Source organism: Taudactylus pleione, unplaced genomic scaffold (genome assembly GCF_031769625.1).
Source record: "Taudactylus pleione unplaced genomic scaffold, aTauple2 ptg001494l, whole genome shotgun sequence".
Taxonomy (NCBI): Eukaryota; Metazoa; Chordata; class Amphibia; order Anura; family Myobatrachidae; genus Taudactylus; species Taudactylus pleione.
In genome coordinates this window covers 1,604,446-1,625,672 of record NW_028285892.1, presented here as the reverse complement: position 1 = coordinate 1,625,672, position 21,227 = coordinate 1,604,446, and the positions used below count along the sequence as shown (strand labels likewise).

At 48.1% G+C, this 21,227-nt stretch overlaps 1 protein-coding gene across 1 annotated transcript in view; it reads right to left on the bottom strand.

The window, feature by feature from the left end:
• The window catches only part of LOC148442496 (scavenger receptor class A member 5-like), a gene marked incomplete at its 3' end in the record, with an annotated part of 223,590 nt that overhangs the window by 46,514 nt on the left and 155,849 nt on the right, over window positions 1–21,227 (bottom strand). Inside the window, exon 4 of the mRNA XM_088463890.1 lies at window positions 2,977–3,651. Within this exon, the coding sequence (XP_088320016.1) occupies window positions 2,977–3,651 (675 nt within the window). The remainder of the gene's footprint in view (window positions 1–2,976; window positions 3,652–21,227) is intronic.

Sequence of the window (21,227 nt, the reverse complement as noted above, 5' to 3'; positions counted from 1 at the left end):
CCAAACCTGGCAACGGCTTTAAGCTGTTTTTGATGTTGTGGTTTTTTTTTTTTAATGTAGTAGGCATGCGCAGAAGATGGCGTTGTTGGCGGGTACAAGCACAGAAAAGCTGGCGTGTGCAAAAGGCAAGATTGCAAACTGTGATTGACTGACTTGCATGGACGGCACGGACACGGCACGGCAGCCAACCTTGTCAGTGGAATTTCTCGGCTGTAACACAGCGAGCGTGCCGTGTGAAAGGACCCATCTGTTTTCATACTTTATTAAAATGACTACACGGCGAAAAAAAAACTGCATGTGTGACATGGCGCTGTCCACCATCGCGACGATCGACCACCGATGGTCGCGATGGTGATCCTAGCCTGCGACCTCCGTCTCAGTGCTGGGATCGCAAATGCCACAGGTGGTGTCATACAGGGGGTGTCATACATTTTCATTATTGCAAGGACAGAATTATACCCCTTTTACACCAGAGCTAAAACCCGGGTTATTGCAGGGTTAACCCGGGTAGCTCCTTGGTGTAAAAGGGGACAGGGTTGGATTGCCGGGTCGAGTTATCCGGCAATCCAACCCAGGTAACTTGCAGTGTTTAACACGGGAACAACCCGTGAAACCCTGCAGTGTAAACGGTACGATCTGGGTCACGATGACCTGGATTGTGCCGTATGCCTGCAGATTGGTCCGGGTTCAGTGGCACTTGGAGAAGACGTCATCTCCAAGTGTCCACTTCAACGCCGGAAAAGCCATGTCTATGCAGACCCGGCTCCGGTGTGAACGGCGCCAACTCAGGAATATCCTGGGTCGGGGCCGGGGAAATTCCGGGTCTGATCCAGATTGGAACCCTGTTCCAACCTCCTGGCCAGACACGGAATTTCAGTATAAAAGCGGTATTACAAAGCTCCCTGCATGCAGCATTGCAATCCTTGCTGGATCAGGCTCATTGTTTCAAGCAGAAGATCGTTATTTTAGTTTTATCCCTCAATGTTACATTTTTTTAATAACAATTTTTGTTTTATCTTCTAGACAGTTTTGTTCACCAGTTGAACTTGCAATCTATATTTGACTTGTCCAACAATTTTATGACTCTTATGTTGCCCATCCACTAGCAGACCATAGAAACGACAGCACGATTCCGACATTGTAATCATGCTGTCGTTTCTATGTCTGTGATGAGCCTGCACTGAACGAGCAGTCGTTCAGTGCAGGCTCTTCAATCATCTGACAACATGCTGAACCTGACGTTATCGTCAGGTTGACCAGCATGTTTGCCCGATGATTGATCTCGGAAACGACCAGCGGGCGCGCGCATCGCTGGTCGTTTCCGACTTTAAAGTGCCCGATTTGCGGACGGTTTGCAAGCGATTGCACGATAACGACATCGCCTGTCAAAATCTTCTAGTGGATGGGCAGCATTATCCTCAAAATAATTTCTCTTCACAATAAACCTAATTGTTTCCATTGGAAGTGACGGAACTGGTCAAGAAAAAAAATGCCCACATCCCAACAAGAAATACTGCTGGTAAATGTTTGAGACCTGGTGGAGATCGGTTCTCCTCCTACACTTTTGACGAGACACATTTGCAACTTCCAGTTGCGCTTCAGCTACAAGGCGCTGTTCAGCCCATATAAATCATATCATTAAACACGAGAGAACCACATGTACTGTAGTAGTAATAGCCCCTCACACACTCACGATTAATGTCGAAAACAAAGTAGGCTAGACCCATCGGTATTCCAGGAGATAGTTCTAAAGTGGTCAGAAGTTGGGCTTTTACTGTATGTGGCATTTAGGGACTGATCAGAGTAGGACACAATGTTAATGTTTGCGCACTTAAGCGATTATTTGCTACTGCACATACGCAAAACAAACACTGGAAACCACTATGGCGCTGTTGCATACGGGATCGCTGGCATTAGGAATGGTGGAGTGGCACTGTCCACAATGATCGAAAATGGGTATCCCAGGGCTTGCACGTTCCGGGGGAGGCTGAAACTACCATCTGCATATTATTATTATCACAGCCACGACTCTGCAAAAAGTAGCAATCACGACTGTAATAGTGTGCAAGGCCCTAAAGGCTTTTGTACAGTGCACCTCTTCTGTTTTTTTTTTTTTTTGCAACCCCACAATCTCGATGCATTTTTAGTCTGTTGACATGTTATTAAATACTGGAATCTATGCGTACACCTTAAAGTGCGCTGGGAGGAACTTATAGGCAAAACAAAAGGCGTAAAACCAAAGTGATCTGTAATGTGCATTCATGCTCTTTGTGATTGAGGCCCATTGTGTTTAAGTAAGAGGTGTTTTGTTATTATGCAAAAACATTATCGCGCCATCACTCACATGAGATATGGGAGCTTATTCAGAGGCGGCCGTACGGTCTACGACCGCACGGCCGCCTCGATGTTTTGCCAGTGCGCATGCGCACGAGGGAGCCGGCTCCCTCGTGCGGATGCGTGAGACCCGCTACGACCGCCAGCGCTGGTCGTAGCGGGTCTCTTTCCAAAGGGGGCGAGCTGTCGATGTTGATTGACAGCTCGCCCCGTTTGGAAGGCGGGCCGGGGGGGTGGCAGCCCAAACGGAGGCGTTCCTATGGGAACGCCTGCCGTTTGGGGGAGGCCCCACTGACATCACTAGTGATGTCAGTGGAGAGCTTCCGGCTCTGACAGAGCCAGAAGCTCTCCGTGGCTTACGACAAGTGAGACCCTACCCTAGAGTCTCGTCGTAAGCCCCGATGGTCGCGATTGTCTCTGACCATCACGACCATCACCCTAGCGGTTGTTAGAGCTGTGGGTGTAAACCCACAGCCTAACAACCGAAACAGAGGCGGGCGGTCAGGATGCAAGCGGCCGCCCAGTTTCTGAACGACCGCTTGCATCCTCTGACCACCTCTGAATGAGGCCCATAGTCCAGGCATAGGACACACCTTTACAGATTGTGTTGAAAATTCCCAATGATATCAGACAATGACCTACCTCTGAGTATTGAGATGTTCTTCAGGGCCACCGAGTGCTCCCAGTCCTTGAGGCGCAGATCTTCCGTGACATTATTTATAAGAGCCATCTCGTGCTTCAGCTGTTGTTCCATGACTATATGAAGGAGTCTCATATGCCTGGCATCAACTGTCACGTTAGTTATGAGAACCTGAAGCTCCTGTATCCTTGCATGGTGAATTCCAATGTCGTAGGAGAATGTCCCATTGATGGCATTCAGGGTTCCAAACATCTCACTTATTTGGTCATTAAGTCCCTCTACTTTTGTCCTGAGCTCCTTCAAGATGGTGTCATGATGGCCCCACATGTATCGGCTGCTGTTGACCTCCGTAGACAACCGATGGATTTCTAAGTTGTGTGAGTCACTTATCTTATTGAGGCTGCTGCCGAGATTTGACACAATGGTGTCAGTGTTGGTGGCCATGCTCTGGACACCATTAAGGTTCTGCTCGAGCTTCTGTAGGGACTCTGTCAGCTGAAACAGGGAATCTGAGTGGTTCTGGAAAAGGTCCTGCAGCTTCCAGACGTGCTCCATGAAATCTCCCTTGAACGTGAGCATCATGAGTTTGGATTGGAGGTCCCTGTAGCTCTCGTTCAAGCGATTGACATTGCTCGTTAGGACCTTCAAATCTTCCGGGGAACTTTGTGGTCTTGAGACTGGAATTCAAAGAGAGAAATATAAAGTAAATGAGGGAAGACAACTGAGAGTGACATATTCTTCTCATGGTTATATCATTTCCACATGCTGACATTCTGCAAGTCAGCATCATATCTGCACTCTTAGGGGTGTATTTACTAAAGTGAGAGTTTTTAGGAATGGAGATGTTCCCAACCAATCAGATACTAGCTATTATCTTCTAGAAGGTGCTAGTTGAATGTTAAGTAGAAACTGATTGGTTGCTTTGGGCAACATCTCCTCTTCTAAAAACTTTCACATTAGTAAATATATACAACTTAGGCCCGTATTCAGTTAGAAGCGAAAAGCTGAGATCTGCGAAAAAGTATGGCCGATTGCGACTTTTTTCCTGTCGGAAAAGTATCGCCGTATTCAATTCCATCCGCTTCTCACGTAAACGAGAAAACGCAATGCAGTGTAATAGGCGAAAAAGATTCGCCTGTGAATAGGTGGACAAAAGAAGTGCAAAATCGCTATTTTGGGGTGCAAAGGTGGGGAAACCACTCTGCACCCTTGGAACAGCCCCCCAAAGGATAACTGTGTAAAAAAAAATAAAAATAAAGTGAGGAACACTCCAAAAAAGCACTTTGAAAAAGGGGGGCGAAAAAGTGTAAAAGTGGGGGTACAAACACTAAAAGTAGCAAAATAGACTTTTGGGGTGTCTGCAAGTATGGGCGAGGTGTTTTTTGGTTTGCAGGTGTTTGCTTCAGGTGCGTTGTTTATGATTTTTAAAACTACTTTTTTCGACTTTAAACCATGCTAGCACCCATTTTCAAGTACCCCAAATTTGACAGGACTACTTTTTTTTAACAAAAACAAACTGCTCTATGCTATTCTTCACCACTTGTACAAAGACGCTAATTAGAAGAAATTTATACACCTTAAGAACCCCAAATAGTTTTATTAGGGCTATTCGGGGGCATGGACATTGATCCCCAATGTTAGTGCATCTTTTATGGGGTGTCAGGTGGTTTTCCCCAATTCTAGCAACACTTTTTGGCGGGTTTGCATTCGCCGGGTTGCGTTTTTCACGTGTTTTGGGATTGAATACAGCGAATAGCGAAAAATCCACTATGCGAAAAAGTATCACGGGTGCGAAACTAATTGCATATGGGCCTTTGTCTACTGTAGGCATGGAAAAAATAAGGCTACAGCTTCCATACATCACAGTTTTCAAGGCGTAGTCTTGTTTTTTGCAATTAGAAACCAGACTTGGATCTCTCACTTTTCTAGTACGCAGACTCTGGGGGCAGATGAATTTTTGCAATTGTAGGAATATGTTTCTGAAACAATACTACTTAATGTGGCACCTAAAGGTGTAGACAAAATACGGTGCTGTGCTACTAGACAGATCAGCCTTTGTAAAATGACAACTGGGTGTCAGCTGGGGTCATGGGATTGTGGTGGACTTGTATCTAGAGTTGCGTCATATTCTGAGCTGTGCGTATCTAGAGGAGGCGCCTTTTTCAGAGGGCTCTTTTCTGCCCAGTAAGGGGTAGGTGTAAGTGCTGACACTAGTGATAAGACCTGCGACTGTGGATGAAAAAGCAATGGGTGTCGCGATGCGTACACATAAAGATGTGCGTTTAGTAGCATTAGGATTCCGTTAGCAAACTATACGTATTCTGAAGGCCTGTGGCTCAGAATAACCAGCAGGGCCGCAACTAGGGGGGGCCTAGAGGTGCACGTGCACCGGGTGCCGGATTGCAAGGGGTGAAAAAAGCTGACTCAAGGTGGCTTGGGGGGCTGCAGATTCAAAAAACGGCCATCCAAAAATGGCCGCCGCCAAAGAGGAGACAAATGCTAGAGGTCCTTACTGGCCCTCCAGTGTCTGGTCCTTACTGTCTGTCTCCTGCTTGGCGGCGGCCATTTTTGGATGGCCGCTTTCAGCAGATTCCATGCGGACTAGACGTCGGCATGGACTCTGCTGAAAACGGCCATCCAAAAATGGCCGCCACCTAGGAGGAGACAGATGCTAGAGGTCCTACTGGACCTCTATTGTCTGTTAGGCCAGCGCAATGCACACAGTGTTCCCGGCACTGGGAACGCTGGCGCTGCCGGGAGAAGATGCTGAAAGCTGCATCTTCTCCCGTGACATCCCCTGGCAACGAGCATGAAACCCCATGGCAACGAGCATGAAACCCCTGGCAACGAGCATGTAACCCCTGGCAACGAGCATAAACCCCCTGGCAACGAGCATGTAACACCTAGCAACGAGCATAAACCCCTTCGCAACAAGCATGAAACCCCATGGCAACGAGCATGTAACCCCTGGCAACGAGCATGGAAATGGTAATGAGCATAAAACCCCTGACAAGGAGCAGGTAATTTTAAAGTAATTAGAAGCCTTACTGTGGGGTATAAAATGGTGTCGGGCAAATATGTAAGTGGCACTTTGGTAATAGGCATTACAGTGTGTGGCATAATGTGTAATGGGCATTATGGTGTGTGGAATAATGTAAGTCACTATACCAGGGACGTCTGAGTAGTGCACTGCCTTAAGGAGGAGCAAGGACAAACTCCAGGTACAGAAGGGAGGGGGCGCAAAATTACTGCCTTGCACCGTGTGGAACCAGGCACAATTTTTATTTTAAATGTATGAGAAACTCAATGTTGCGCCAATCTGTACAAGTTATTACATCTGGGGGTGTCCTATGACCCATAACTTTAAAGAATACAAAAACATATTCCATAAATAGTGTCTCATATACTCTAACAAAAGGCAGATACATTATCATTCATAAGCTGAGGCCGGGCACCTGCTGGAAGTCATATTGTCCTTCATTAATGTTCAGATGCCCAGGCCTAGGGTAAGGAACTCATTATTCTCTAAAGAACATTCAGGGTTGTGTTGGGGAGAACTTTGTTGTGTAGCCAAATGGATTAGGTTATTTAAATTGAGATATAAGAAAAACCCTATAGATCAGAAATAATCCTAAAATTCCTCAGGAGCGTTCCCTGTTATAACGCAGAACAGAAGTCAGAAGTGAGGAGAGCCTGGCCGGACGCCAGACGCAATTAATATATATGTATATGTCCTGTGAATATGGAATGTGGAGAAATGTGTTCTAGAGATGGTCCCAAAACTCGCCTATTGATTGGGAGACATCCGCGCTCTACTCTCCACGTGTGCCCAGGACGCAGCATATTTTATTTTTTTACGTATCACACATCGTATCCTCGTCCTATAATAAATTCCGTTTGCTCTCGTGTAATATAGCAGTTATTATTATTATTGCATTGAGGGATAAAAGCCCTCTGTTTCTCATCAATCTCGTATTTATTTATCTTATATTATGATCGTCTTATCTGAATGCGTTGTACAAAATATCAGGAAACCCGTTCTGGACCTGTCTTCATTTATTATCAGATAAATTTTTTTGCACTTATTTCTAAAATAAATCAGTAATTGATCACAGAGAAACGTAATAATGGTGGTAAATGGCTGATATCTCTGTCATGTTAAACTACAATGTAACACGTCCGTTTGTTGGCTGATCTAGTCTGTGCCAAAATGTATTTATGTTATGAAAATTGGCTCTGTAATATTTATGAAGGGAAAGGGGTTCTAAAGTCGGGTACACGCTGGAGCGATATGGGCCCAATATGTAGTTTCCAGCCAGATCGGAACGACATATCGGGGTGTACAGCCAATCTGTGTGCTCCAGGGGTCGTTGGCGATATCTTCCGGTCGGCCATGCTGCACGGCCAACCAGACGATATAGCATGCGGCGTCGCGCAAGGTAATGGAGGACAGAACGAGGGATCGTTCCATCCTTCATTACATCGTTCTGATGTGTACTGTGGATACGATATGTCAGCCCGTCGGGCGCCATATCTTCCGGGAACACATCGCTCTAGTGTGTACTCAGCTTTAGTTACCATCTTTATAAGTGCACCAAGGGCCTGATTCAGAGGCGCTCGCTGTTTGCGAGTGCTCGCTCTGAATCATGGCGTTCTTTTTTTTTTTTTCCGGCCTCTAGGCCGCTCGCACAGCTGTGAGTGACCACCCACAGCTTGTGCGAGTGGCCTGGCGATGGTCGCGATTATCGCGACCATCGGGCTTGCTGCGAGACCCTGCAGTAAGGTCTCAGCTCTCGCAAGTGATGTCAGTAGGGCCGCCCACAAAAGGCAGGCGTTCCTAAGGGAACGCCTGCGTTTGTGCAGCCACCCCCCCTCCCCGCCTACAAATCGGGGTGAGCTGTCAATCAACATCAACAGCCGCCCCGTCGCTTGCTGGGGCTCGCGCATGCTGAAGGCAGCGCATGCGCAGTGGGGGGGCATCGGCCCGCTTGTGAGCGCTGTGCGTTCGCGATCGGGTCTGAATCAGGCCCCAAACCCACAATGTGGTAAAGGTTTTCTTCTATCACCATAATTATAAGGATATCAGATAAACATGTCTTGGTGTAAGTGTAAATATCACAAAACCATACAAATTGCTTTTAGAATTCGTAATTCTTTTTCAAATTTGCCTTTTTATTTATCAAATTTTTTTTAAATATATTTTTAGAACAATAAGTAATATCTGTTCTAACAATAATAAGGTATTTTACAGTTTTAGTCATTCAAATTTAGTTTAGGATTTAATTTTGCAGTTTAAGATTAGAAAAAGTTAAAATGTAGCCCCCAACACAGGTTCGGTTGCATTCGGTATTGGATCCCGGCTGCGGCAGCCTGACAAAAGAGCAGAGCCCGGCAGCGCTGGAAATCCCGATCGTCCCTAAGGTAAGTATAAACTAACCTAACCAGCCCCCCTAACCCTTCTTAGGGGTGCCTAACCCTAACCTCCCCCCCAAGTGCCTAACCCTAATCCCCCCTATAAGTGCCTAACCCTAACCCCCCCCTTCCCCGCTGCCTAAACCTAAGTCCCTCCCGGGGGTGCCTAACCCTAAGTCCCCCCCAGGGGTGCCTAACCCTCCCTCCCCTTAGCCTAACCCTAACCCTCCTGGGGGGGTGCCTAACCCTAATTCCCCCCCAGGTGCCCTAAACCTAACCCTCCCCCCCCCCCCCCGCGGCTGTCCGCTCGCCGTGCCCAGCATCCCTGGCACCTGTCCCAGGGATGCCGGGCGCCTGTCTCCCAGCATCGGGAAAATGACAGGCGTCTAGATTTTAGACGCCTGTCATTTAACCCTAGGCGGGGTAGAGGATTCAGGAAGCCGGCGGTCGGGATTGCGGCCGCCGGCTTCTTAAACGTATCCCGGTTCAGTTTGCCCATGTGAAAGATGGATCACATAAATAAAGGAGTGAAACTTGCTCAAACTTTTTTTTTTTTTTTTAAACCAATCTAAAGCTGCATATACACGTAAAGATTTTCTGTCCAACCAGCCAACTAGTTGATTGGTTGGAATAAAAATCTGGTAACGTATGGGAGTAACGTATGGGAGTTTGCTCCTAAATGCCAGAAAACAGATGAAAATGGTCGGTCAGACAAGTTTGTTAAATGTTTGATGTAAACAACAGTTTTTGTTCATTTTCTGGCGTATGGGAGAAATTGCTGATTGTCATTTGCCCCCATACATTACCAGGTTTTCATTCCAACCAATCAGCTAGTTGTGTATGCAGCTTAAGAAACGTCAGCAGAATTTTAAATATTTTCTTACCGATTTGAGAAACATTTTGTGGCCAGTTTCTGTGTCTCTACTCTTAGGCAATGACCAATATTCATGAGACCTTTGTTCCTGTTGAATTGAAATACAACCTCATTGGTCATTAGTATTAATTTAGCCATCAAAGTGACTATCGCCACTGTATATACGTGAGGGGGCAGCGCTGACAAGCACACAGTGGGGTCGTGGGGCCTATTTATCAAACCTTTTGACCCCAATAATAATGCGAAAATAGTCAGTTCCACGTGATTATCACTAATTTAAGTAAAAAAATCAATTTATTAAGCCTATAATGCAGGAGACGTCGGAGATGCGTTACTGTCAATATCGGCGCAGACCCCAGCCCTCAATAGAATGGTTGGGAACTTTGCGATTGTTCTATTTATCAAGCTCTGGAACCCAAGTGCTTGTCTCAGAGGTGCACGCTAACTGCACGCAATGCTGATGCTCGCGTACTTCAGCGATTATTTTCTACTGCGCATGCGTGAACTATTCTTGAATCTCCTACGGCACATGCGCTACCCTGAGTCTATGCACAAATGTGCTGCAGCGCTGGCGAGCGAAAACCACGAGCGTTAGGACTGCGCAGTGGAGATGATGACCGGGGTCCTCATTCAGCACGGATCGTAAGGCTGCGATCGCACGCACCCGCTCGCTGCGAAAATATGCTAATGAATGCAATCGCAGCAGTATACCAAGACGCCCATCACTGTATAAAGCTGCCCACTTCCCAAGTCATGAATCCGCAAGTCAGTGAAAACATCGGTAACATCGGAACCATTCGCACAGTTGTGGGTGACCTGACCCTACCGCACAAACTGCCAAGCTTCCTGTCACCATCTAGACCTCTGCCAGCGTATACAATCGCAGGGGCTTAATTATGCACATCCCTGTAACTGCGTTCAAACGCACAGGCACGCCAGCGTTCCACCGACCACCCCCCCTCTCCACCCCCAAATGGTCACTTCATGTCAATCACTGTACGATGGCACTACGTGCTCACTGCGATCGCAGCGGCTGGTTCACTCATGCGCACTGCGATGCACAAACATCGGCCAGCTGTGTGCGAGCGCAGCCTTGCGATCCAACCTGAGTCATGCCCTAAGCTCACAATACACATGCGGTGCAGCCATACACGGGGCCTTATTCAGAGATGTGCGCGAACCCGATGGTTTACATACATCTCCGATGGTTTGAGATCTGCGCTTGTGCAGATCTTGTTCTGCTCGCAGTGCCCGCTAACCCGTAGCATGATTGACATGCTGCGGCCGTTTGGGGGTGTGGACTGGGCGGTGACAAACAGTGTTCTCGAAAACGGGGACATGTCAGCCCTGTTTTTGAGGCCAGTGTCTGTGTCTTCCGACGCAGCTTCATTGGCCCTGGCTGCATGAACACGCTGTCATTCCCGAGCAGCCCGAGAGTCACTCAGACGACCGATGTTCATGCAGAGTGATCTGATGCTGCGTCTTTGAATGCGGCCCTTGGCTCTGCGATATCGGCAGTAGGCTACTCCTGCAGCTTTGGCATTATTCTGCACAGCATACATCTATAAATCAGGCCCATGGTACAGGGGAACACCTACAGTCCCCCAAATGTATTTGTAAAACCTTTTTGCATAAATTTACCCCCCTCCCCCATTAAAACTGTGGAATCCGAACCGCTCCGAACATTGGGTGTTCCCCGCCTGACTCGGATCCCCGTTCGGGGCCGAACGGCGGCTGCCTGATGTCGGATTCTCACTAGAGAATCCGACATCATGGCTCCTATTGTGTAGGGCAGAGCGCAGTGATAGCACTCTGCCCTACACAGATACAAACACACAGCCGCCAGCGGCAGCTGTGTGTTTGTTACAGCAGCCAATGAGAGTCACACAGACTCTCATTGGCTGCTGCACAGAGGGAGCCGGCTGGAGCTCACACATGAGCTCCGTCTTCCGGCTCCCTCCTCAGCGTGTGACAGCAGAGTGGACGGCGCGGGAGCGGGGATACAGGTAAGTTTTTATTTTTTATTTGTGCAAGGGCCGGGGGCGCTACTGGGGGGGGTCTGCTACTGGGGGGGTCTGCTACTGGGGGTGCGGGGGGGCCATACTATTGGGGGGGTCTGCACTACTGGGGGGGTCTGCTACTGGGAGGGGCTATACTACTGGGGGGCCTGCTACTGGGGGAGGCTATACTACTGGGGGGGGCATACTACTGAGGGGCCTGCTACTGGGGGGGCATACTACTGGGGGGGCTTACTACTACTGGGGGGGCCTGCTACTGGGGCAGCCTACTACAGGGGGGCCATACTACAGGGGGGCCCATACTACAGGGGGGGCTACTACTGGGGCAGCCTACAACTGGGGGGGGCCTGCTACTGGGGCAGCCTACTACTGGGGGGGCCTGCTAATGGGAGGCATACTACTGGGGGGGCCTGCTAATGGGGGGCATACTACTTGGGGGCATTCTACTGGGGGCACTGCATAGTGGACCCTACTACTAAGGGGACTGCATAGGGGGCACCACTGCTGGGGGCATTGTGCAAGGGACACTGCTACTGTGGGCATTGTGTAAAAGGGGCACTACTGTGGGCATTGTGTAAAAGGGTCACTACTGTGGGCATTGTGTAAAAGGGGCACTACTGTGTGTCGTAACATAAATAAGAGACACTACTTTATGGTGTAATGTGAATCAGGGGCACTATGTGTGGTGTAATGTGAATAAGATTGTGCACTGGGACTCCTAGGGCCGTAGCCCACTGTGTAAACAAGTACTGTGATTCTGCTGGCCGTACCCCACTGGGTGGGTGCACTACTTTTCATTTCTGCCACTGCTGTGTGGCAATGTGTCATAGATGTGCTTTATACTGTGGTGTCTGTGTCGTTGTGCCGCTGCTTTGTCGCTTAGTAACCAGTCAGCTCACTGCAACCTTTGGCCAATAATGTTGAAAACAATATTATAAGCTGTGATATGGTCTAAATTGACTGGAAATTAATGTTATTGAGGTTAATAATACTCTAGGAAGAAAAAAAAAGACCAATTTATGTGATTTTAGCTTTTTTTGTCAATTTTTGTAAAAAAATCCAAATCCAAATCCAAAGCCAGTCACCGCAGTTTGGCAAATCCAAATCCAAATCCAAAGCCGGACGACGAATTAGAACCAAATCCAAATCCAAAGCCGGACGACGAATTAGAACCAAATCCAAATCCGCCAAAAATGGTCCGGCGCACATCCCTAATTAAAACCTGCCACCTCCAGTGAGCCCCCAGTCCCCTAGTATGTCATTCAGCAGTGGCCGCCCACTAGAAGCGCTATCTAATCGCCTGTCAGACAGCCAGTCCCAGGAGGAGGTCTGTGTCCCGTCCCCCCGGTACTGCCAGTCCAGACTGACATTATCAGAATGCGCTGCAATGGGAAGCCGCTTCTGTTTTTTATGATGGCAGCCGTATTCAGCTTCTGGGGGCTGCAGCAGACGCAGCCCCTAGCCGATGATGTTTTTTTGTGCAAGTTTTTCTTTGTGTTTTTTTCCCATCATTGGACTCAAAGCCGCCACCCCCCCTCGCCCCCACACACCCTCGATATAATAAGGTAGGAGTCGCCCCTGCCAGCCCCTACCATCTGTCACATAATACATTACTGTGAGGAAGCAGCAGGCACCATGACCCGGATCATTTAAAGAAATAAGTGCAATGAGGAAGTCTAAGCTAGCGTTAGTCCTGAGGTTAGGATAGGGCTAAATGCTATGGGTGCAGACAGCGCTGTACCGGGCAATTCTGCTGCCCCTAGTGCAGTGATTCCAGTAAGTGGCAGAAGAGGGCCTCGCTGCCTGAACCCCGTCATCATGCTTTTTACCGGGGGGGTGCAGACTGCCACAGTGTCAGGATCCGAGTGCTGCACTTAATGCTATGGTGTAGCACCCGGCTCTTGTCGCTGAGGGGGAGTCTGCACCTTGGTGTCACCCCTCGGCGGGTAACACCCGGGTGCGGCCCGCAACCCCCCTAGTGACGCCACTGACAAGACCTCTCAGGCGTGTAATGTTCTCTATTTCATTCTAATTTCCCGCCAGGCCAGAACATGTCTCTGGAACACTGCTTCCCCTCACAGCCATTAGACTGCTCCTCATATCAGTTATACTGTCCCCACATCAGGTGCAAGATGGAGGGGCTGGGGCAACCATGGTCACACATTGAGGTGCGTAGTGTGATCAGATTTCTGCGTCTAAAGGGCCCATCAGCAGCTGAAGGTCATCGCCAACTTGCTGAGGTGTCCGGTGGCAATGTCATCTCACGGAAACAGGTTTGGGTTTGGTGCGCTGCCTTTGATAACAGCAGGACAGACTTTCAAGATGAGCAGCGATCCGGCCGGCCAAGCACGTCCAGTACCACAGATGACAATTTGTGCCACATTGAAGGTCTGACTCAGGAGGATTGGAGTTAGTGATATCGCTGAGGAACTGAACATCTCAGTGGGTCCTGTGCACAACATCGTTCATGAGCAGCTGAGGTACAGGAAAAAGTGTCCACGCTGGTACCGAAGCAGCGCACAGAAGTTCACAAACCCAATAGGATGGATTTATCTCTTATTGACTAGGATCAATAAAATAATAATTTTTATAATGATTCAAATCAGTATCAGCAGTTTCCCATTCTCCACTGATGCTGTCTCCCGACGTCAGGGGTGCCTCCTGTATACAGTCCCTTCCCATTATAATGAAAGGGCTTTCTGCCAATTGTCTATTTTGTTAGGATTGATACTGTATGTAAAATGATCCGTAAACAGCTAAAGCAGGGGAACAAACTGCTTCATATATACATTGCTGCTAGCACAGAACATTATTATTAATAGTTATAGGTGCCTCTTAAGGGGGCATTCTCAACAGATTCCTTTTACGAAAAATATGCCAAAACTCTGTCCCTATAATTAAATCTTGTGATGAACTCACTTTTTAAGATAAATACATTTATATATATATATTTTTTTTTTTTGCCTGTTGCATCTTCATAAAGAAAACTGCTGCCAAACAAAAACTCTGGGGGAGAGGGGGTGTAAGTCTCTACTTATGATTTGAGGTATTTATGTTTTTATCTTTTTATCTATTTAAACTATATTATCTTTGTGCTTTTTCCACAGAAGCAAAGGCCCCCTCAATATTCCCAGGTGTGTTTATCAACCTGTGCAAGTTTAACGCCCGACGCATTTCGCTTTATGCATTGTAAAGTTTTAAAGTGCGTATATGTGGATATTACTGTAGCAACCAGTGTCTGTACCAGGCTTGGCCACCGCCGCTCGTGGACGTAGGCAGCAGTCACTACGAAGGTCAGGTAGTAGAGGAAGGAGGTGGTTACACGGATTAGCTGCCTCAACAAGGTAGCAGAGCCGGCGGCATGACATGGCACCGAAAACTATAAAGTCTAAGTGGGATCCAGGACACAGAAGAAAGTGCTAGGTTCTGGAGTTTGGGGGGTGCAGTGCGCTGTCATGAGAGAGCATTGCGCTACAATCCAGAAACAAGAGTATGAGATGCGGTCATGGTTCATGGTTCAATGGAAAATCCAAGAAACAAGAAGGGTAAATAAATCTTATTTCTATTTTCATCTTCTGCAATGATGACCCCACGGGGCCTCTCCACCAGTTATTATGTACTAAGGCCCTCATTCAGAGCCGTACGCTCTGAGCAGAGCGCACGCTCTGCATGAGGGCCGGGCTCCATTTTCATGGAGCGTCCTCCTGGACGCTCGTATAGCTGTGGGTCACCACCCACAGGCTATACGAGCGTGCATTTTGATGGCCGCGATGGTCGTGACCATCGCGACCATCGAAATTGCGAGCCGGAGCCTGCGGTTGAGGTTTTCAACCGCAAGCTCCGGAGTGATTTTGGCTCTACCAGAGCCAAAATCACTCCCACTGACATCACTAGTGATGTCAGTGGGCCGGCTTCTGACGGGAGGCGTTCCCGTGGGAACGCCCCCGTCAGGGAGGCACGCCCCCGGCACGCCCACCAAAGGGGGCGTGCTGTCAATCAACATTGACAGCACGCCCCCTTTGATCGGACACAACGAGCGAAGGAAAGTCCTTCGCTTGTCGTGTCTGGCGCATGCGCACGACGGTGCTCCCTCTGTCGTGCGCATGCTCAGTGCAGACCATCGACCCACTTGCGAGCGGACAGCCGCTCGCGAGTGGGTCTGAATCAGGCCCTAAGTCCCAGAGTATGTAGAGGCCCATCTGATCAAGGACACCGTTCCCATGCCATAACTAGGCGCAGAATAGCCAGGGAGTGTGCCACCTACATCCAGGGTCTATCCCAGCAACGTGGGGCTCACACAGGGAATGGGGCAACTTAGCACTATATGTAGTTATTTTTTATTTTTTTTTAAAGATGTCCAATAACTTACAGCATCACCGAAACAGGTATTTAATGTAATAAAAAAATTTTTTTTACTTATTAAAATTCTGGTCTAACCCATAATAACAGTTTTTCTCCAAACAGAAATCTTTGATGGTAATTAGAATAATATGAGCAGGACCAACATTGCTTTGAATGACGTCTGTATGTAGCTGAGATCCAAGTGTAAATCCAGATGAAACAGTCTCCGCCGCTGGTACAACCATTACCAAAAAAAAAGGGGATTTTTGGGCAAAACAACTTTTATTACAAATATTCTCATTGCGAGAGTCAGATAAAAGGTGTCTTCTTACCAGAGAGAAGAAAGGAAAACAAAGGATGGAATTCCAGCCATCTATGGCCTCGCTGGCAGGTTATACAATAAAACAGGAAAGCAGAGTATTTGCTTCCAATTAGCAGAGCGGAAATGCTGTGTAGAAGTGAGTATGTGCCTGTCTATGGCTTGGCAGTTGGGAAGTCCTCTCCTGCACACTAGGGGGCCCGTACACTCTCCTGGACCACATCCCAGCTTCTCTCCAGATCTTCTCTATCATCACAGACTGGGAGAGCGTGCTGGCTCCTCAGGTCTCTATACACGAATGCTTTCATGACAAAACCCATTAAAAGTGATTTTGTTTTGCCAAAGGCATCCATAAAACCGGTTACCATAACAGCGGGAGACCGGGCTGTGATTGTACCTCCTGCCGCCGTCTGCACTGGATGTTTAAAGCTTTTGTTATTTTAGTGGGCAGCCTATTTCTCTCTGGGGACCCCTGAAAGCACCAACTTCCCAGCTGGCTCAGGAGACAGATCCACGCTGGGTTTAGGGAAATGCTTTGCGTTCGGTCGCGCTTGTAAGTCCGGATTCATATATGTATGGTATTGCGGGAAGCGCCTGCAATACCATACACAAGGGCGTATCTATAATGGGTGCGGGGTGTGCGTTGCACACAGGCCCCTGGGTCCAGGGGGGGGGGCCCACACCACACACTATTCACCCATATTTTGTAATACTTACCTCTCCGTCCCGCATCGGATATCGCAGCCCTGCACAAAATGCATGGAAAATGTCCGCTGTGGCCATTTTCACGGCATTCTGCGCATGCGCAGTGGGGAAATCGCCAGGAAAAATGGCGGTTTGCGCCATTTTCTCAGTGACCTGTGCATGCGCAGTAGTCTCCGGGCACACACTACCTCTGCGCTCAGTCCGCTGCCGGCCTCCAGGGAGAGAGGAGGGGGCCCCGGACGGGGGGGAATGCACACGGGGGCCTCCTCCTCTCTTAATACGCCCCTGACCGTACAACTAATATGCTAATGCCTGTAGGAGGTATCTAAGGGGGAAAAGACGCCTCCAGTCGATATCGCAGATCCGAGAACCGGATCCGAAGACGCAACACCGGATCAACATCGCAACCATCGGTCTCAATGTTTGTAGCACCAGCCATCTCAGTAAGCTGAAGCTTACTCAGACTGGGCGTCTCCTGACGCTCGCGAGACCGGGAAATCTGCGTCCTCTGTCGCAGACCAAGGCTTCGGTACTCCTGGAAAACGGGGGAGGATCGCATATGCAGTCCCTATAGCTGTCTATGGAGACTGCCTAAAAGCTTTTCAGAGCTGTGCTCCGTTATCTTAGCCCCCTGAGGCCCATGAGCTATATTTTCACTACATGGGAAGCAGTGTTCCCCTGACCAACAGGATAACCCCAGCTGTGACTACATACGTACACCAATGTTCTCTCCAGTGCTGACCTGCAACAGGGGAACAATATTTCCCAGTCAGTGCAAAGTCAGACAATCTAAAAAGCCATCAATCGCTTTATATGTCCCATTTAACACTGACCGTGACCGTACTTATACTGCATAACAATGATTTCCAGATAAATCTGAGACTAGTACATCTAGAAATTCCTTTTATGGTTTATATAGACTGTATGAATACAAGCCAGTGAAATGGGTCCTGAATAGCAGAAATACATGTAAAATCAACATTATAAGTGTATGCACATGATAAAATACATTGACATACCCCTTTATACAGAAAATCTATCCTAGGCAACAATGATAAATCTCTGGAATTACAGTTACACTAATACCACGCATACTTTATGCTTTCACTGTTTTACATACACACCACATCGATGTAAGTTGGTGACCATGTGTGTTTTACTACCAGGCTGTAACTGTGTAATAATATTTGTATTGCTATGATGTCTTGTTATCGTTATAGTTTGACGGTTGTTGATGGAACGGTATAACAGGCGCGTCACGTGCTGCGGATTTCACTTGTTTATATACATTTTTTCTTGCCCCTTTTGTAATTTATCGCAGTGTTTACAGTGTTGTTTTACTTCCGTTAAGTCACAGTAATTTTCTTCCCGTCAGTGTCACGAGTAGGCAGCAATAATTATATATATATAAGTTATGTAAAAACTAAAAAAAAGAAAGAAAACAATGAGCTAACTGGGAAAAGTTTTGTGATATTTCTGTCTGGATTTTGGGTGGTCCAAAAAATGTTCTGCTCATAATTAGAGTTTAAATCTCATAAAGATACTGTATAACTTTACTACATCTCCCCGTCCCAGCTAACATAAAAATGTATATTATATTTTTCTCAGTTTACCTCCCATGTGCTTAGATGCTATTTCAAAATGAGGATGGTATTACAGTTACTACGCCAAGGGGAGGACTTCTAATACATTTCTCCCATCCTTCATGTGTCTCCAGCACCATCCCGTCTGTCTCCAGCACCATGCTCCGTCTCTCCAACACCATCCCCCATGTGTCTCCAGCACCATCCCATCTGTCTCCAGCACCATGCTCCGTCTCTCCAACACCATCCCCCCATGTGTCTCCAGCACCATCCCCCATGTGTCTACAGCACCATCCCCCATGTGTCTACAGCACCCTGCCCCCTGTCTCTCCAACACCATCTTCCATGTGTCTACAGCACCATCTTCCATGTGTCTCCAGTACCATCCCCCGTGTCCTCCAGCATCATCCCCCATGTGTTTCTAGCACTATCCCACCTGTGTCTCTAGCAGCATCCACCCTGTGTCACCAGCTCTATCTACCCTGTGTCACCAGCACCATCCTCCATGTATCTCCAACACCATCCTCCATGTATCTCCAGCACCATTACATCTGTGTCCTCCAGCACAATCCTCCATGTGTCTCCAGCACCATCCCACCTCTGTCACCAGCACTATCCCAACTGTGTCTCCAACAAAATCCTCCATGTGTCTCCAGCACTATCCCACCTGTGTCACCAACAAAATCCTCCATGTGTCTCCCGCACTATCCACCCTATGTCTCCAGCACCATACTCCATGTGTCTCCAGCACCATCCCACCTCTGTCCTCCAGCATCATCCCCCCATGTGTTTCTAGCACTATCCCACCTGTGTCACCAGCACCATCCACCCTGTGTCTCCAGCACCATCCTCCATGTGTCTCCAACAAAATCCTCTATGTGTCTCCAGCACCATCCTCCATGTGTCCTCCAGCACAATCCTCCATGTGTCCTCCAGCACAATCCTCCATGTGTCCTCCAGCACAATCCTCCATGTGTCCTCCAGCACAATCCTCCATGTGTCCTCCAGCACAATCCCCCTGTATTTCCAGCACTATCCCCCCTGTGTCCTCCAGCACTATCTCCCCTGTGTTTTTCTGAATCATCCCCCCGGTGTCTCCAGCACTATCCCACCTGTGTCCCCAGCATCATCCCTGTGTCCCCAGTACCATCCCCCCTGTGTCTCCAGCGCTGTTCCACCTGTGTTCCCAGCACCATGCCTCTTGGTCTCTCTTACACCACCCCCCTGTCTCTCCAGCACCATCCCCCCCTGTGTCTCCAGTACCTCCAGCACCATCCCCCCTGTGTCTCCAGCACCATCCCATCTGTGTCTCCAGAACCATCATCCCTGTGTCTCCAGCACCATCCCCCCCTATGTCTTCAGCACCCCCTTCCCCCCTGTGTCTCCAGCACCAACCCCTCTGTGGGAATTTCTGGGTGGTAACGGGGCTGCCTAGCCAGACGTGGGTGTGTCGCGGTCAGCGAGTGCATCAAAAGACACAGTTACACTGACTCTATGGCCAGGTTCAGATGGAGAAATTACACCTCCACAGGGCTGGTGTAATCACCGACGGTGCATCTTAATACACACAGATAGTGGCGGATTAGCGCCGTAGCCAGTGGCAGTCTCACTAGGAAGCCCATTGGCCATGGAATTTAAAGAAAAACACAGTCGCACTTTGTTCACCTCTGAATCAGGCTCTGAATGTGGAGTTAGCAGGCAGTTGAGTAGCACTTGAAGTACAGAACATCTGGAGGGTTCACAAGGTCAAGGAAGCAAAGTCCTAAAATAATCCAAAGGTCAGGGCTGGCGGAGAGCAGACTAGTCAGGTCACAACCCAAGTTCAGGGCAGGCAAAAGATAAAAAAATATCCAGAAAAGAAGCTGAGGTCCGAAGAACATGCATCAACAATATAAAAAAACAGTAATCAGGTAATCAAAAGCACAATAGAACGTGTAAAGCCCCCTTCTGTCGTTTTGCAACCCCCCCCCACCTCAAAGATCTAAGTGTATTGCTCAGCTGTGTGGATTATTTTATGATGTATTGTCCCATAATCTCACATTTTAATATCCAAACAAGTGTACAGTACCTTTGTCAAGGTAAATGGAATGCCACAGAATGCTCCAGCCATCAGAAAAGGTGCACCCACATGGGATCGAAACGTCGGACATAGCCTGAATATTTTGACACTGGTGGTATGTAACAAATAAAAATAACTATTTACCTTCTGAGATGGTGAGTGCCCTCTGAATTAGAATTTTTTTGTATACAAGTGAACCTAATTTTTTTGTGACGGTTACATTGAGCTTGTACCCCAAATGGATGAAAATGTCGCAGTGCGTGCTGGCTCCCTTGGACCCATCGGCAACTCAAAGAAAACATGGAAAATTAAAAGCCGGATCGTGCTCTGTCATTCTCAGTTCACTAAAGTAATGTTCTAGTTAAGAGGAGAAATCCACAGAGGATCAAATTAAAATAGTTAATTCAATGGGGCTGGGTGGAATTCATCCAAGTTAGAAGCAGGGGGCTTTCTAGCTGCATACATTACAGAAGTATTGCACTTAAAAGGCCTCTTGAGGATTATTCCAATTGCCTGGAGAGCTGCAGCGGAAACTCGGAATGGTGTCAAGTAAAAGGTTCTTAAGTCCACCAACCATTATTGTCGTCACATGGGACCAGCTTATTGCAGTACGTTTTAGTGGGTTATTTATTTATATAAAAGGATCATTTACACTTTCACAAATTCCATTTTAAAAATGCCTCTCCGGTATCAGTATAGTGGAGGCCCCTCTCCCGGTATCAGTATAGTAGAGGCCCCTCTCCCGGTATCAGTATAGTGGATGCCCCTCTCTCCGTATCCAGGGCCAGCGCTTCCATTAGGCAGCTGTATAAGGGCGCCGGGACCTGAGGGGGTGGCCCACTGAGGCTGCCTTGGAGAGAGAGCATGGTCATGCCTCTCCCCCTGAAGCCACTCGAAGAGACTGGGTGAAAGCTGCTTACCCCATCTTTGCCCGTCTACACC